This window comes from Girardinichthys multiradiatus, chromosome 3 (assembly GCF_021462225.1).
Source record: "Girardinichthys multiradiatus isolate DD_20200921_A chromosome 3, DD_fGirMul_XY1, whole genome shotgun sequence".
Taxonomy (NCBI): Eukaryota; Metazoa; Chordata; class Actinopteri; order Cyprinodontiformes; family Goodeidae; genus Girardinichthys; species Girardinichthys multiradiatus.
In genome coordinates, this window is record NC_061796.1 from 9,145,178 (window position 1) to 9,163,272 (window position 18,095).

Genomic DNA, 18,095 nt, shown 5'->3' on the forward strand with positions numbered 1-18,095 from the left:
TTCCACAACCTGCGACCAGAGATAATATTTGATTAGCTGAAAGAATGCCCCAGAGGGAATTTTGAAATGAGCAATACATTTTGTACAAGCTGCTGAAGCTGGAGGCAACAGCAGATATGAAATAAGTTGATGAACACAGTTCATACATTCAAAGTGGGTCTTTAGTTTTCTGTCTTTGTGAGAGCAACATGAGAACCTTGCAATCTGAGTCAGGAGAGAGCTGAATGGGAAAAATGAGAGCAGGAGGAGAAGATGGAGCAGTGGTGTTTTTCCTGGAGCACGAAGGTTGACTGATGCCACTGAGTGAAACTGGAAGCGCTGGTGGCCAAACTCCCATTGGATTTTCCTATAATTGGTCACCAGTCTGTTGCAGATCAACTCCCAGAATCGCTTCTCAGCAGTAACAGTTTTCCTCCTATCTGCCCTCATTCCATCTTATATCAGCACAGACAGCATGTGGGGACTGCAAGTCAATCTGTGTGAATTCTCACACAGAGGTTGAGGAATACTCTGCCGGGAGTTCATTTGGCTTCCTCCCTTTAAATAAACTCTCCCTCCACCTGTCTTTACCATGCAGTGGCAAAATAACACCAGAGAGTGATGTCACAGACTTCATTACTGGGACTTACATTTCCTCTGGGAATCCAGTTTCCAGCAACCCACAAAGGAAACGATCCTTTCTTATCTTCAACCCTAGACTTGTGTAATTGTCTCTAGTTTTACAGCTGTCCTTGTGTTCCTTCACAGTCTGTAGGCTGAACCCGACACCCAGTTTATCCTACAGTCTCTCATCCCAGATACAGGTTACAGAACCTTATCTTCAACCTGTCTTCGCTTTTATTGTCACAACACATAAGAAACTGTCATTTTAGTCTCAGCTTAGTTTTCTTTCGCTAAGTAAGGTCAGAGAACCACATTAAATCAACAAATGATTTGTCTTCTCATCTTTTATCTGCCTGTTTGTCACCACACACTTTCACGAACACTTGTCATATCTGATAGCAGGTCCCGTCTCCAAGGCCTTGTTGGTGGCAGAAATATCCATTTCTGATGTCGCTTTTGTCCTCACATCCATGCTTGCCTCAGATAAAGTGACGAGAGAAAGCCGTTTCCTCTTTCCTGTGACTATCTTCTATCTTCTCTGGCATCTTGCTGCAATTTTATCCCATTCGTCTCCTTTTTATTTATTTTTTTGTGGCCAAACAGTCCTTAATGATCAACTTCGTCATTTGAAATGTAAACATATTATTCATGCTGTGAAATTGCTAGATGCTTTTTGATAACTGTTTTTTCATCCATCTTTTTTCAGGGCAGCTTGAAATTGCACCACCTACTGCAGCCCAGTTGAGATATGGTAAGAAACCTGTTCTTCTCTTGCTTCTAGGAGATCACCATTTCTGAATTCCTGTTCAGAGTGAGTGAGTGAGTCTGTCTGTCTGTCTGTCTGTCTGTCTGTCTGTCTGTCTGTCTGTCTGTCTGTCTGTCTGTCTGTCTGTCTGTCTGTCTGTCTGTCTGTCTGTCTGTCTGTCTGTCTGTCTGTCTGTCTGTCTGTCTGTCTGTCTGTCTGTCTGTCATCAATAAGAAAGAGACCGGGCAAAATGGCTTCCATGGGAGAGTTGTTGACCAAACACAAAGGCCCGTCTTAGATTTGTCAGAAAACATCTTGATGATCACATATGTCTGGAATAACTTGAAATGACATCCTTATTGCTTCCCATAGACATGCTCAGTAGGGATAGGATCTGGACTGTTGGAGGGCTATTTAGGAATAGTGTAGTGTTTTTCTCGGTCATTGCTGTGTGCATTTAGCTGATTTCTTGGGGTCCTTATCTTGTTGGAGGATCCATGAGCTGTGACTGAGGCTGAGCTTTCTGACACTAGGCAGCATGTTACGCTCCACGATGCCTTTGCAGTCTTTATACTGCATCATGCCCTGCACAGATTAAAGGTTCCCTGTTCCAGGATTCAGCAAGCCCTAAAACCAAGCTGAGCCTCCTCCATGTTTTACAGCAGGTCTGGTGTTCTTTTCTGTGAAAGAAAAAAATAATTGTTTCCTTCTGCAAGCATAAAGCTCATGTGACTGGCCTGAAAGCTCCAGTTTTTATCTCATCAGTCCTAAGGATATTTTCCTGGAAACTGTGGGGCTTGTCAGCATGCATGTTGGCTAAATCCACGTTGGCTTTTGTGTTGTTTCTGTTAATAGTGGAGTCCTCCTGGGTCTTCTTTCACGGAGCCAATTATAGTTCTAAATGCAACAGATGGTACAATCTGATGCTGTCTAATCAACCTGGAGTTGCATGTCATTTTGCATCTACGTGCTGGGACACTAACCACACTCCTATCGGCCTTATACTTTGAAAATATGGGAAGCTTTGGTCACAGAAAACATGAAGCTGTTTGCTCTTATAACCTTTACCATTAACAGCTGTAGTCACCTTTCTGAGCTTCTCAAACACATCTTGTCTTTGCTGTCTGTGCTCTATGTTGATTATGGTGCACACAACAGTACCCAAATAACTTGTAGCATGTTTTGTTCCCTTTAAATGGGCTGATAAAAAACTAGAAAACACCTCTAATACTAATTAGTGTCAATCTGCAGGACTTAGAGAATTGTTTAGGAGTTTTGGTCTATTTAAAGTTTCTTCTTTAGTGATTCATGTTCTGTCTTTCTGTGTTACCTGATTTACTTAATACCTTCCCTCAGTGCCTGGGCTTCATACATTAGCACATATGTTCCTCATCTGTTCATTTACTCATCTGTTTTGCATTCAGTTATCAGAATCTCCAGTATATATTATACTGGAGATTCAATATATTATAGTATATATACTCTGGTTCAGTCACCCTATGTCAGATCCTCTGCTGTCCACAGCCCACTATGTCCAATCTAGTCTTTTAATTAAAACCGTCTTTACTTACCACGCCCCTCCTGCCTTGTATCTGCAACGGTCCCCAACAAAACCGAAACATGACATACAGCAAAACACTTCAAAGGCACAGAGTCGGGCATACTTGGGTGTACTTGTGTCACAAAATAATCTGCTCAGCAGGAAACGGTTTTCACATAGAACTGTTTTATATAGGACACCAAGCATTTAACAGGACATACTTTTCCATTTTTATTAGATAGAAGTCTGTAAAACTACAGTTTTATATTAGTTGAAACACCACTGCCTTCCCTTCGGTTGGTCTTAATAAAAATCAGTCCAAAAACATGAGTCAGTTTATTCCAAGACTCACCTCTGACATTATTTGTGACACAGTTTATGGGCTCTCTACCGTACTGGCAGGGGTTGCGGTGGGTGCCCTGGTGGAGAAGAAACGGGGCTAGGCACCCAACTAGCTCATCAAACTTGCCACTGTCCATTCGGAAGTAAAAATGTTTCTCGCTTTTCATCGTCTTCATGTCCTTCACCAGCGTATTGTATTTCCCTTCTTCTTCCCTAGTCTGGTTTAATGCCCTTTTGTACCGCCTTCCTTTCTTTTTTATTTTCCAAAGCTACAAGGTAGATTAGCTTTTCCTCCTCGCCACTGCAGAAAGTGTGGGAAATGTAGGAATCTGGTACGCTCAACAATGAAATCTAAAACATCCGCAGACAGTGCATGTGGAGTCCGCGCCCCTCACAGGACACACACATTACGCCCGACATTTTAAGAGCCTTTAGAACATCTCTGTAATGCAGAACTAGTCTCTTTTAAAAGTACACACAAACTTATTTATACTATTTTTGAAAATATTTAAAATGGGCCAATTAGCAAATAGTTTCTTTGCGCAATTTTCCCTTTTCTCACATACCACGATATTATCACATGTAAAATGCATGCAGGTTTACCTAAACACTTGTTTTTACCTGAATCACTTCAGGTGAAATAAAGTATTTTTTCAATAAGCTGCAGGGTCAAAACCAAACGTCTCCACATCTGTATATATATTGTTTTCTTTTGCGTTAGAAATATGCCTTCATGTCTGGAGATGTTTTTTAACTTGCTTTGCTAAAACAACCCATTTTCCTGCTGCGACACTTCACTGAGGATGACAGAAGTAAGTGAAACTTTAGGTAGTTACAGATAATTGTGAGCTCTTTGTTTTTGTTACAGTAGCAACAGATTTAGTTGTGTCGCACCTACTATGACACAGATTTCATTAAATAGAGCAAAAATATTGAAATACCAGCACCATGAAATCCTACATATTTTATTGGTGTTAGCTAGCTGATTTTACAATGTATGACTATTTTAAGCGGTGACTCACCGCAACAGCTTTTAGATCTCCAGGAGTCTCATTAGGTTTGATGTCAGGATTTCTCGAGACGTATCAAATACTGAGTTTTCACAAATTACAGGGATTGCTTCTCTGCCAGGAATTATGTGCAAACAGGAAAAAAGAACAGTGACCCGTATGAATCCACTGAGTATGGTTTAGCCTGATGGCTGCATTAGAAGAAAGGTCGCAAGCTGACCAGAATCAGTTCACATCCATCATAAAAAGGAAAAACAGGTCCAAAACTCCATGAAAACAAATGGGCAACGAGTAATAAAGATCTGCTACAGTACCTGAAATACTTCACCTTTAAGTCAGAAAATCCTCACTGTGAAAATGTTCTCCTAGGTAGACTATTTTCATTATATAATCCTATTCAATAAAATAGAGTATTACTGAAAAGTTCATTTTTTTCTATACAGTGCAACACACTGTATAGATTAATTACACACAGACTGATGTTTAATAAGCATTTATTTCAGCGCCACACCCATCTTTATCCTGTGGATTAGCCCGACTGAGTTGCCCTGCAGCCATCAAGGTTTCTCCAGCTGCTCCAGCACCATTGGTGTTGTTTTTGTAAATCTTGGTTTAAGGCAACTTTTATTGACGGAAACAGATAGGATCAGCAGATTTTTCAGTCAATCTCTAATTCACTTCATTTGATTAATAACTTAATTAAACTTATGTGTTAATTATGTTTGGAAAATGTGTCTCTTCCTGTCAGGTCTTGTCTGATGAAAGCTTTCTGTTTCTGTTTTTGCGTTACAGTCCTGCTGCATAACGCCATCCCCTTTGTTGGATTTGGATTCTTGGATAACTGCATCATGATTGTTGCTGTAAGTATCAGCTTTATCCACATCTCTCAAGGCAATGTAGGTTTAAACGAACAATAATGTGTTTGCTGAGCATGAATGCATGGAGTTTCCAGATACAGTAAGTTTAAATAAATACATTTCTACTGAGCAAACATATTCCTGCTGAGTGAGCAGAAAAGGTGCTCCCATGGTTATATTTGATCACAGTGGACAGATAGTTATTTTCTCCTCATTTAGCTGAACATGGCTCATAAAAATATAAATGGCAAAACATGGTATTAAAAATGTATATTTTATAGTTTTTGTTTATCTAGTATTTCCTCGATTTTCTCGCGCTGATTATTATTTTAAGTCTTTTTAAAGTTGAAATCCCTATTACAAAATAACAAAAAAATATTTACAAAAAAAGTAGTTGGATCCTCCCGAGTTTTTTATTTTGTTAGTTCAGAGTGAAGGGAACTAATGCTGCCTGAAGGTCCTGTTTTTCTCTTTGAGTCGTTTTGGGTGAGAAGTTACAGAGCTGGACAGGAAACCAGACACTGAGACTGAAAGCTTCTCATCCTATTCTAAGAGGGGATTTTAAAAGGTTATTTAAAGTTTTAGGTTGTAATCGAGCTTAACGCTTTGCTGTGATCTTCTAACCTAGGACAAGAAAAAAAGTAGATGAGACGCCTAAGAGATGCCTAATGTGAAAAACATACAGACAACAAAACTATTCACACATTTATGGTTCACACCAAAAAAGACAGAAAGTTTACCTCAGTTAGATGAGGGATTTTTGTACTCTTGTCTGAATATCACTCATAAATATCAGGAATGGTCATTTATGTCATAATGAGGTTGAAGGAGGATCCAAATAAAGAACATGGTCATGGGTAAAATAAAGTTCTTTTAATATGGAAAATAGGAAAATTTACAGAAATTCAGGAAACACGGGCAGAGAACCAGGCAGAGCAATGGAAACACAGGGAGCACAAACCACAGACCGTCAGGCAGGACAACAGAAGATTCCAGCAAGGAAACCATGACAACCAGTGTATATGCACACACATAGGGAGAGAAGAGACAGGCAGGGCAAGCAGGTGAGAATGAGTAAAAGTTTAGACCAATAAAGGCTGAGGGAACTGATGGAGAGAAGAGTAATGAGAAGAATGAGAGCAATGAGGTAAAACATAAACAAATAAACTGAAAATAGCATCTATATGACTAAAATGAACGCACAGGAAAACCAGAACATACCACCAGTGGATAATGACAATTTACCACAGTACATACATATACAGTATGCCCTTATTGTTTAGAATACAAACGAAACAAAGACTGCCTCCAGTACTCTCCATCTATCTGTGCTTTATTGCTTTCTCAGGGCACACAGATTGAGTTATCCATCGGTGTGGTTCTTGGCATTTCAACTATGGCAGGTAAGAAAGCGTATATTTAATGTTCTGTTCATCCTTATTTAATTTTATTTTTTTTTATAATTTGTTTTCAATGAGGACCGGTGTGCAGGTACACTTAATATTCAGAAAAAGTAGATCCCTGCAGAGAGATCCGTTCTGGTCTTGGCCAGCTAAGCATAAAATTGCCAGATTAAGGTCACCAGACGATTTCTTGGCACATCTTTAATGATCTGCTGTTTGCAGCCATGTACCTCCGACAGCAGCTCAAAGGACTGATCCAAGTACATAAGACCTCGTACTGGATTTGACATTTGAAGTTTTGTGTTGCAGCAGCAATTAATCTGCTGATCTTTTGCCTTTCCCTATGAGGGTTTCTGTGTTTCTGCTTTAATAGTACTTGACATTCAGGGTCATAAACAGCTGAGATGACAGCAAGAAGTGCAAAGCTTTTATTTTCTCAAGCATCTAAATTGTGGTCCCATTTTTTTTTCCACACTACTCCACCCGGTGAAAGAAAATAAGATACTTGGAAACGATTCAATTGATGTGTGCTAAATACTTCATAAAGTTTAGACCATTAGTATGTTTATATATATCTACAGGGGTTGGACAATGAAACTGAAACACGTGTCATTTTAGTGTGAGAGGTTTCATGGCTAAATTGGACCAGCCTGGTAGCCAGTCTTCATTGATTGCACATTGCACCAGTAAGAGCAGAGTGTGAAGGTTCAATTAGCAGGGTAAGAGCACAGTTTAGCTCAAAATATTGAAATGCACACAACATTATGGGTGACATACCAGAGTTCAAAAGAGGACAAATTGTTGGTGCACGTCTTGCTGGCGCATCTGTGATCAAGACAGCAAGTCTTTGTGATGTATCAAGAGCCACGGTATCCAGGGTAATGTCAGCATACCACCAAGAAGGACGAACCACATCCAACAGGATTAACTGTGGACCCAAGAGGAAGCTGTCTGAAAGGGATGTTCGGGTGCTAACCCGGATTGTATCCAAAAAACATAAAACCACAGCTGCCCAAATCATGGCAGAATTAAATGTGCACCTCAACTCTCCTGTTTCCACCAGAACTGTCCGTCGGGAGCTCCACAGGGTCAATATACACGGCCGGGCTGCTATAGCCAAACCTTTGGTCACTCATGCCAATGCCAAACGTCGGTTTCAATGGTGCAAGGAGCGCAAATCTTGGGCTGAGGACAATGTGAAACATGTATTGTTCTCTGATGAGTCCACCTTTACTGTTTTCCCCACATCCGGGAGAGTTACGGTGTGGAGAAGCCCCAAAGAAGCGTACCACCCAGACTGTTGCATGCCCAGAGTGAAGCATGGGGGTGGATCAGTGATGGTTTGGGCTGCCATATCATGGCATTCCCTTGGCCCAATACTTGTGCTAGATGGGCGCGTCACTGCCAAGGACTACCGAACCATTCTTGAGGACCATGTGCATCCAATGGTTCAAACATTGTATCCTGAAGGTGGTGCCGTGTATCAGGATGACAATGCACCAATACACACAGCAAGACTGGTGAAAGATTGGTTTGATGAACATGAAGGTGAAGTTGAACATCTCCCATGGCCTGCACAGTCACCAGATCTAAATATTATTGAGCCACTTTGGGGTGTTTTGGAGGAGCGAGTCAGGAAACGTTTTCCTCCACCAGTATCACGTAGTGACCTGGCCACTATCCTGCAAGAAGAATGGCTTAAAATCCTTCTGACCACTGTGCAGGACTTGTATGTCATTCCCAAGACGAATTGACGCTGTATTGGCCACAAAAGGAGGCCCTACACCATACTAATAAATGGTGGTCTAAAACCAGGTGTTTCAGTTTCATTGTCCAACCCCTGTATAGATATACCCCAAACCCACATCCTCAGTTGGATTAGCATCTTTTAATGAAATTTCCAGGAGAAATGTTGTACCTTCTACCTGTTGACAGCATAAGGTTGTTTAGCAATTCAGGTTATTTATATTATTCATCACTCCTCTCTTCTCACATTTTCTGCAGCTGCTGCTCTTGGCAACCTGGTATCGGATCTGGCGGGACTGGGGTAAAAGCTTTACACATACAGACAGGACACAGGCAAAAGTAAACTGAATCAAGTTCCCTTGCATGTAAAGAATACAAGTTTGAGCAGAGTAGTATGTGTTGATATTAACGACATCATTAATCAGGGCTATGCCAGCACAAACATTTTACTATGTTTTAAGGTTTTCTTTGAAATGTGGATGTTTTTTTTGCTTTTTTCTACAAATTTAAAAATGGTCTAATAAACAGAAAATATATTTATAATGCTTCACGGTCAGAAAAATACTAACAACATTTAAAAGAAGAGTGTATGTATTGCGGGCTATGAAAAAAGCTTTTGTAAATAGGAACATAAAAAATAAAGTTTTTACTCGAGGTTTTGGACACATGATTTCAGAGAGACTCTTAAGACTCCTGGTGCTCTCTGTCAGGGTTCATCAATGTATGAAGCTCATTGTTTACATTTCTTTATGCCAAGTATCCTCATTAATATATGTTTAGCGCCTCCTAGAGTCAACATTAACCATAAACCACATACCATTATCAGTTCACCCACCATAAAACATTATGGTGACCATATCAACAGTCCGCTCTCTAACGTTTAACAGATTTCTATTTGTTCTTATTAGAATGTACAGTGATTGAAGGCGGCGGGGGGATGTGGGCCATGCTTTTACATTTTGATCTTGTCAGTTTGATATATTAATCAAATTGGTCTGAGACTCAGTGGGCACGCTCTGCTTTGCTGCCATTCAATCATGACAGACAGAGTCCTGTTGGTCAGTTTTTCAAGGTGAGACTTGATGGGACCTGTCTGAGTTAATTGTTTTGTACAGTTTTGATGGATTCGTGTCAGTGTGCGTGAAGACTTATCTGTTTCTGGGTGGAGCTCCTTCAGGCACTAAAATCCATGTGCATCACAGACTGCTTTTGTTTCAGTTACAGTAGGTTTTAAGTGTGGGTTTCTGTAGGATCTGGTCCTATAATGGTGGCTCAGGAGGAGGCTCAGTTGAGTTCTGGTTAGCTTTGATTCTAAAGTGAACAGATGAATAGATCTCAGATAAAATTCTTGCACATAGTTTATTGGTTTGAGTTACTAAACCAAGAAGACGTCAAGGAATACCACATACTAAGTCTAATTTCCCATTTTATTTGACTTGTCTAAAACATCTATGTTTTAAAAACATGTGTAAGCTGTAAGCTAACAGTATAGACAAACACCGAATTGTAGAGCTACATCAACCAGAGATATTATTGCCAATTTCCAGTCATTGGTATTTTAAAGCTCTGACCTGCTAGTACTGGGTTTATCAGATTTTTCAATTACTACTAAAAACGTTTTTCTTCTTTCTGCACAAACGGAAAATGCATTTGTCTGTAAAACAAAGAATTTCTTAATAAAAGGCCAAAGTTGCATAGCTGTCCCTCTCTCAATAACTGCAAATGAATCATTGTAAAATCCTACAGGTAATGTCACAAAAGAACCCAAAAAGTATTACAGCATGTCTCATTTACTCCTGCACAAGACAGATTATAGCTCTGCATTTGTTGTTTTATACATCCTAAAATATAGACGTGCAAGAAACTACTTTTTTTTATGTTGTGGGTTATGATCATTTATTTATATTAGAACCGGAGGTGACGTCACACTGTGTGTAAGAGTGAAAGAGAGCAGTCAGTACTACACAGCTCTGCAGTTAGACAGTAGTCCCGTACAATTTTAAAAGAAATAAAATGATCGCAGGGTCGGCTTTTTAAACTTTCTTCAGCATCTTATGTTATGGGATAGCACAGTTAGATTTATCAACTGTAAAACTCAGTCACTGTTAAAGTCTCCTGTGGAGATATGAGACTCATTGCCTAACTGTGAGATTTCCAAAGACTGCGATTATTTCCAAATCCAACATGTTCCATGACACCAGTGACTGAAAGCTTAGAAGGTTAAATAGTTAGTTATTAGTTAGTTGTAATACTTTTAACGATAGCAGCAGGAAGGAACATCCAACATACCTCCATAGAAAATGGTTTTCTTGAAGCTTTTTACATCAGTGCTTCATCTGACTTCCTTCAGACTAATAATGGCTAACGATGGGATTTCTTTCATCAGTAACCATCTCCACACCGAAGTGTTGTCGTCAGCACGACCCACTTGCCTTATTATACGGTGTGTCAGCTGATCTGGCCAGTCCAAAGTGGATTAATTCAGTATTACTCCCCAGCTGAATTCTGGGCGAATATCTACTGAACTGCATAATATTTGTACGTTTTCTAGCCTTTGCTTGTCTTGGTTTGAGTTCGTCTCTCATAATATAAGGTGTGTGATGGAAAACGGAGCATAAAAAACACTTTTTCTGTCAGCATGCTTGTGATGTGTAATTATCCCAAATGAAGTAATCAACAGATGGGATAAAATGCTGCATATTTAGATGAAGCTGCAGGGTTTCAGTTTGTGCTGTAATGGCTCAAAAGGTTCTGGTTTGGCTTGGTTTTGTAATTGCCAGGAGGGTTACTCTGAGGTTAAACACTGTCACTGTTCTATCATGTTTATGTTGGTAAATAAGGGGACAATCTGTGGAATATGATGATGTTTAAGGTCGGATGTTTCATGTCAGGTTTCTTACAGAGCTTTGATGGACAAGATTTAGACCACAGTGGTAGGAACAGAAACAAGCACAGAATGTCAGTAATTAGTGATGACTGTAAATCCTTCATCGCCTCTCGTCTGTCTCCATACGTTATAGTCTGTGTTGGGACCTGTGGTGAACAATCTGTGCTACCTTCACCTACATATAATCCGCTCTGTGCATATAGACCTCGTGTTTCCCTGTGTTCTTCTCCTTGGTGCATGTTTCCATTGACCGATGTAGGAAATTACTCCGTTGATACTCAGTAATTTCGCTCATGAGTCCCTCCCACCTTTCAGGCTCGTTGGTACTGATGCTGCCTCCTGGCAACTCCTGGCTGCTGTTTGCATCTCATGTTCGCAATGCATCAGGGGCTTTCTGGGGCAGACAGTCCAGACAGAAAAGCATTATAGCACTTAGCCAAGGTTGACAAAATAGGATGAAAACTCAGGCCTCCCATTAGTCAGCTCTGGGGAAGAAGTGGGGACCATGGGCTTATTTCTTGACTGAGACGCATTACTTTTCTGTTTTATTTCATAGTCCACCAACTCACTGTTTTGATGCTGAAAATGTTTTATTATCATCCTGAGTTAGAAAATAGGTGTCATGGCATAAATACACAACAGAGATTTCCATTTCTAATATTTTATTTCTGTGTAGCAGTTGATACAGGCTTTGTCATGTTCTATTTATGTATTAAACTTTATATGTCCAGTGATAAAAACAGTAGTATTTATCTTTTGAGTACCAAAGCTATCAAAAATCTATCTGCATTGATTTTCTTTAATGGAGAGATATGTTACTGGAAATGAAGTGGTATGATTTTATGAATTAGTAATCTCACTTGTCTGTTTTAATTATTGTTTAAGTTAGGAAATAAATAAAACCAGAAATCATAAAGGGAACTTTCAATCATCAGTTTTTTAGCTGATTTTAGGTATATCTGCCAAATTGTCTATAATTTAGTTCTGTAAAATTTAGATATGAATGTTTTGTTCATAAATTTGAGTTCTTTTACATGAGTTTAACCTAAGGGAAAAGTCAAAGGAGGAATGAACTCTAAGTAATACCTCCGAACCGCCATGATCAAGCTGGAAACCATGTTTGGACCTCTGCAGGTGCAGTTCCCACATCCCCGTCTCCAACACCGCTAAAGGAAAATATTGGGTTTGTTGTAAAGTCGGCCAAGCTTTCAGAATGGTTCCTAAAAGATTTCTTTCTCAAATATTTCTGCAAATTTGAAGAAACTCAGTGGCCCCCCTTGCTCTTGTCTCAGCACCAACGCCCACAGAGAGGCTTCGCCATCATCTTCTCGGATACACTCAGGGCTGCTATCCGTCCTCCAACTCGACATCTCCAGCTGCAGCTTATTTCTGTGAGCAGTGAACCGAGAATCCATTAGTTCCAGACACTAATCCAAACCCACCGAATCTTCTTCTCAGGCACATTCCCACATTCCTTGCTTTGGGAGCATCAGACTGGCACATTACATCACACATGAATTTGGTCATATGTTTGTTGTTTTTTTTATTTAGTTTGGCTCCTTTTTGTGTTGTGTGAACTAAACAGTCAGAAGCTCTTCTCAGAGCTGTTTCTGAGTTTCTTCAATCCTTCAACTGTCCTACGCAGAGAACTTCAGAAATTCTCTTACAACTAAAAGGTATTGATTGAACTTCCTTCTCAGTTCTCTACATAGCTGCCAGAAATGGCCCTCACTAAAGATTCCTACTATTATTTTATCTGGGATTCAGGAAATTCTCCCAGTTTATGACTTGTCACCATTTTTACTGCAAAGCTCTCTTTGATTTTAGACTTTAGTTGTGCTCTGACTTTTGCCCTCATTAACACAAACATGTACCTTTATTTGCTGTGTGCCTCAATGATTGTTCTGAAAACATCTGAATAGTAATTAAAGCAAATAAAGAGACTCCTGACCTCAGAATAAAAGAGATTTAGGTCTTGGATTTTGTTTGTTTCTTTCCAGACCTGAATTATTTGTAAAAACTGAAATGTTTCAGCACCAAATGATTTGGTGTTTCCCATCAGATAGAACTAAAATAACAATGTTGTAGGTGATTGATTGATTTATGCGTATTTATGAGTATTTCCTCCGCTGTCTTTGGAAAGCAATTTAAAACACCACAATGAATTTATTTATACCCTCCAGACTTCCTCTCTGATTTCTCCCTCATGTTTGAGAACATCCTGCTGCGTTCCTGACAGATGGTGGTTGCTAGGAAAGTTACGGTTTATGATTATTATCACTTCCTTTTCCCCACAGTAAAGTGTTCTTCTGGGGACAGTTTTGTGAATTATAACATGCTGCTCAGACCAATATGAAACTGAACAGGGAACCATCTGAATATCTAGAAAGCATACAAATGTTACAGAATCAGCCTGAAGCGTTTAAAATGTTTTCTGATTATCTAATAAAATATAAATAATTTGGTCAGACAAGATGATTTACTTTTAATGTGTTTAAATGAATGAATATAAAAACTCTCACTTGATGTTTTAATGCCTTTACAGTGTTATTTTACTCTTCTCCGTCCTACTGTTTTATCTTTTTTTTAATCATGCTTTTTTACATATCATTTGCATCATACAATGACAAAATAAAAATTAATTGTTCTGTTCCTTGCCCCAATTACTTGAAGTTTTCTTCTTATGTTCAGGCTGGCGGGTTACGTGGAGGCCTTGGCGTTTCGACTTGGCATGCAGATTCCCGAACTGAGCCCGAAGCAGGCGGATATGTGGCAGACCAGAGTCAGCTGTCACACGGTTTGTATCACAAAGCCCAGAGTCTCTGTAGCATCAAATAATCCATCTGCAACCAGTTTCTGGAAGCATTTCTATGGAGTTTTTAGTTGCTGTATCATGTCTGGTTTTATGAAAACTGAAAGCACTGAAAAAACAATCAATGTTTATGATTACAGCTGAATATATGGTTGTTTGGGATTTACAGCTCTGTTCAAAATAATAGCAGTCCAACATCACTAAATACATCAGTCGCTGTTTTCAAAAGGAATTACAGTTCTGCATGGCAAATAATTTGGATGTAGGTGTAGTAGAGTAATAGAAAACCAACAGACTCAACAGTCATGACCTGCATGCGGCTTATTCTGTGTAACTGAGTCATTAAATGACAGGTAAAATGGGAAGTTATAGAGATTGTTTAGAAGAAAAGAGTTGATTGGGAGGGGAGGGGGGACATAGAAAGAAATGCAGAAAAATGATGGGCTGACCATGTAAATGGATTAAATAATAGCCCAATGGGAGTGACAGCCAATCATCAGCTTCAGGGTGATCTGATAGGATAGGTATAGTAGACACCTGTGTGCAGCTAAACTGTCGGTAAGACGCCCGTCACGCAAGAAGTCCCATTGTTACAAAACTGCATGGCCTGCAGAGGTTTTTGAAGAGTGCATCGACTGGCCTAAAGAGAAATGTGGCAACTTTATGTGGACTGATGGAAGCAAGATTTTGCTTCTGGAGTCAAAAAGCTGCAAACAGGTTGTCAGACGTTCCCCAATCACTGAACACTAGCCACAGTATACTTTGAAGCATGGTGGCTCAGGCATCATGGTATGGGGATGCCCCTTATACCAAGGTTTCAGGCCTGTTTACTGCCAGACCAACAAGATGAAATGTTTGGATGGCCAGCCAAATTCTTCTGATCGTAACTCAATAGGCAACATGTAGGGTAACATCAAACATGTTGTTTCTGGAGGAACTGTGGAATGTAGTCCAATGGTCCAGGGCTGGAATACCTGCTCACTGGATCCAGAAGTTGGTCAACGGCATGCAGCACAGATTCAAAGCAGTTCTTAGAAACAGTGGTTATACATCTCAATTTTAGGGATTCGTACTCGTCGTCTTCTGCTTATCCGGGACCAGGTCGCGGGGGCAGCAGACTCAGCAGAGACGCTCAGACATCCCTCTCCCCAGAGACCTCCTTCAGCTCCTCCGGGGGGAGCCCAAGGCGTTCCCAGGCCAGCCGAGAGACATAGTCCCTCCAGCGTGTCCTGGGTCTCCTCCCGGTGGGACGTGCCTGGAACACCTCCCGAGGAAGGCGTCCAGGAGGCATCCGGTATAGATGCCCGAGCCACTTCAACTGGCTCCTCTCGATGTGAAGGAGCAGCGGCTCTTCTCCGAGCTCCTCACCCTATCTCTAAGGGAGTGCCTGGCCACCCTACGGAGGAAGCTCATTTCAGCCGCTTGTATCCGGGATCTCGTTCTTTCGGTCATGACCCAAAGTTCATGGCCATAGGTGAGGATAGGAACGTAGACCGACCGGTAAATCAAGAGCTTCGCTTTTCGGCTCAGCTCTCTCTTCACCACAACGGACCGGCACAGCGCCCCCATTACTGTGGCAGCCGCACCGATCCATCTGTCGATCTCACGCTCCATTCTTCCCTCACTCGTGAACAAGACCCAGAGATACTTAAACTCCTCCACTTGAGGCAGGAACTCCCCTCCAACCTGAAGAGGACAAGCCACCCTTTTCCAGGCGAGAACCATGGCCTCGGACTTGGAGGAGCTGATCCTCATCCCAACCGCTTCACACTCGGCTGCAAACCAACCCAGCCAAGACCTACATGCTGTAGGTCATGCTGCAAAAAGAAGAGATGAAATCCTCTGGTCCTCAAACCAGACCCCCGCCGGCTCTTGGCTGCGCCTAGAAATCCTGTTCATTCACAGTTTATTAACCTCATAGTATAATTGCCTAAGTCATATTTAACTTTATGATAGAATGTAAATAGAAACGATTGAGTTGTAAAGTTAAAATGTGCGTTTGAGAACAGTGCTTTGACACTTTGTTGGACATTTCTTCTTACCTGCAGGGTAAAGCCATTGGCGTGGGTATCGGCTGCATACTCGGTATGTTTCCTCTTCTTTTCTTTTCTGATGATAATGAGAAGAAGGAAGGACAGACGGAGATGAAAGATGAAACCGCACCTGCTCCAACAACAAGCAACAAAAACTGAAACTTACTCAGGACAGACTTGTAGTCCTCTAGACAACCTGACTGTTTATGAAACTGACTGGTCTGTCCTCACCGTCTGGAGTGTATGAGAACGGATACTTCCCAAGAACCAAACTATCAGGGTATTCTGAGGAGGATTCTACGTAATATATTTGACTAAAGCACAGGAGACTTGTCATGTGTTGGTGGAGTCCAGACTGGAATGCTGCTAAATCACACACCATTATAACCCCTCCCAATCTGATACAGACTCACACCTCCGCTTTAAATCATTTAATTATCAAGCACTGACTTTACATCATCGGAAGGTCAAGTTGGCTGACTGACAGTTGAATCACTGTTTACAATGTTGTAGCAGAGTTTGCTGCCAGTTCAGAGACACCAAACAATACTAGAACATATTTAGATGTAAGCTTTCTGTTACCTTATAGTAAATAGCAGTTAATCACCTGATGTACTTTCAATTATTTATTTATTTCGACTATGCATTAAATGTTCACATACATTAGTTGATAAGCGGTAACCTAACTGCACTGTTACTAATATAAAATCCTTTATAAGACCGAACAAACAGTGTGTTGAAGTGCAGAGGTGAGTTACCTGAGGTGTATGCATGTCTAACTTGCATAACTTCAAAACTCTTTCATTTATCTCCCTCAGCTGAGCAGGAGCTGCCTGGAGAGCAACAGCACTAACTGTACCTCAGTTATAATGTCTGCTCTGCTGCCCTCTGCTGGTCAGCTACAGCTCATGTTTTCTTTTAGTTTTTGTAGAGCTTCTTCACCAGTGCTGCTGAAGGGTTTTCACCTACGCAATGGACCTGATGTCAAGTATTGTTCCCCTTACCACCTAGTGAATCAACATTTTTGTTTGTTTATTTTTTGCATGTGACGTTTATCTAATCAAGAAAGGTTTTTATGAATTTCTTGCTGTCTGGAAGTTAAAATGAAAGAAAGCAACCAAATACAGTGCTGTAAATCAGTTTTTGTCCTCTTAAAGAGTTCATCAGCTTTATCTTTTTGTCATATATAACCTGAGTAAAGTCCAACAAACTTTTTCAGACATGTCTAAACCAACCTGGCCTCTTGCCAAAAAATATGTTATAAAATGGCCTAGCCAAAGTCTCAATTTAAATCAGAGACCTCAAACAGGCCTCTGATGCTTAAAAACCCCTAAAATGTGACTGGATATAAATTCTACTTGAGAAGAAATCTGAAGCGACCTGTGAGGGGGCAAAAACTTTCATACAGCACAGTATTTCTGCTAAGAACTTTATTTATTTGTGTTGTAATATTTATATTGTTTATGATACCACTGAAAATAATACATCGAGACTCCGGAGTATTCATCACAAAAAATACATTTTTCTTCTAAGCAGAAAGACCTTTCAGCTGACTGCTATGTGTTGCAGCTCATGATTAAAATGAGTGAATGCTGTCTAAAAACACTTCAAATAGGGACTCAGTGTCTAAGGCTGTTTCAGTTTTGTACTGTGTGGATAATACAGTTCCTAACAACTCATAAGAATGAACAAAATGTACAGAGAAATTTACATGTCTATGTAGTTTCTTCATTTTCATCTTGCATGCGTTATAATAAATTCAATGGTAATAAATAAAAGTGTTTATCTCTCTAAGGTTTGCAGCACAACATGAAAGATGGGAGGTAAATACAGGTGGAGATTAATCCGGTAGAAGCCTAACATGCAAAGGATGGTGTTTTTGTGCCACACTTTTTGTTACCCTGATCACGCTGATCATTCTGAAATATGATGCGTTTCGTTTTAAAATTAGCCAAAAGTTGCATCAATCAGAAAAAAAGACAGCCCAGCGGTTTATGGCTGCACTAATGATGCATGCTAAAAAAGGATACCTTTGTTTGATGTTTAAGCTGACTGTGTGTAAGTGGTCTTGTTTGCACTGAAAAGGTTAATAACCGCTTCCATTTTTCTGGTGCAAA

The 18,095-nt window shown here is 40.3% G+C and overlaps 1 protein-coding gene across 3 annotated transcripts in view; it reads left to right on the plus strand.

Annotated features, from left to right (window-relative positions):
- Nucleotides 1–17,772, plus strand: part of LOC124865740 (transmembrane protein 65-like) — a 38,750-nt gene extending 20,978 nt beyond the window's left edge. For all 3 annotated transcript variants that reach the window (XM_047361107.1, XM_047361105.1, XM_047361104.1), the window contains exons 3-8: nucleotides 1,310–1,354; nucleotides 5,033–5,100; nucleotides 6,446–6,500; nucleotides 8,505–8,547; nucleotides 13,825–13,930; nucleotides 15,994–17,772. In XM_047361107.1, coding sequence (XP_047217063.1) covers nucleotides 1,310–1,354; nucleotides 5,033–5,100; nucleotides 6,446–6,500; nucleotides 8,505–8,547; nucleotides 13,825–13,930; nucleotides 15,994–16,137 — 461 coding nt within the window. In that variant the 3' untranslated portion in view covers nucleotides 16,138–17,772. The remainder of the gene's footprint in view (nucleotides 1–1,309; nucleotides 1,355–5,032; nucleotides 5,101–6,445; nucleotides 6,501–8,504; nucleotides 8,548–13,824; nucleotides 13,931–15,993) is intronic.
- Nucleotides 17,773–18,095: the final 323 nt, after the last annotated feature.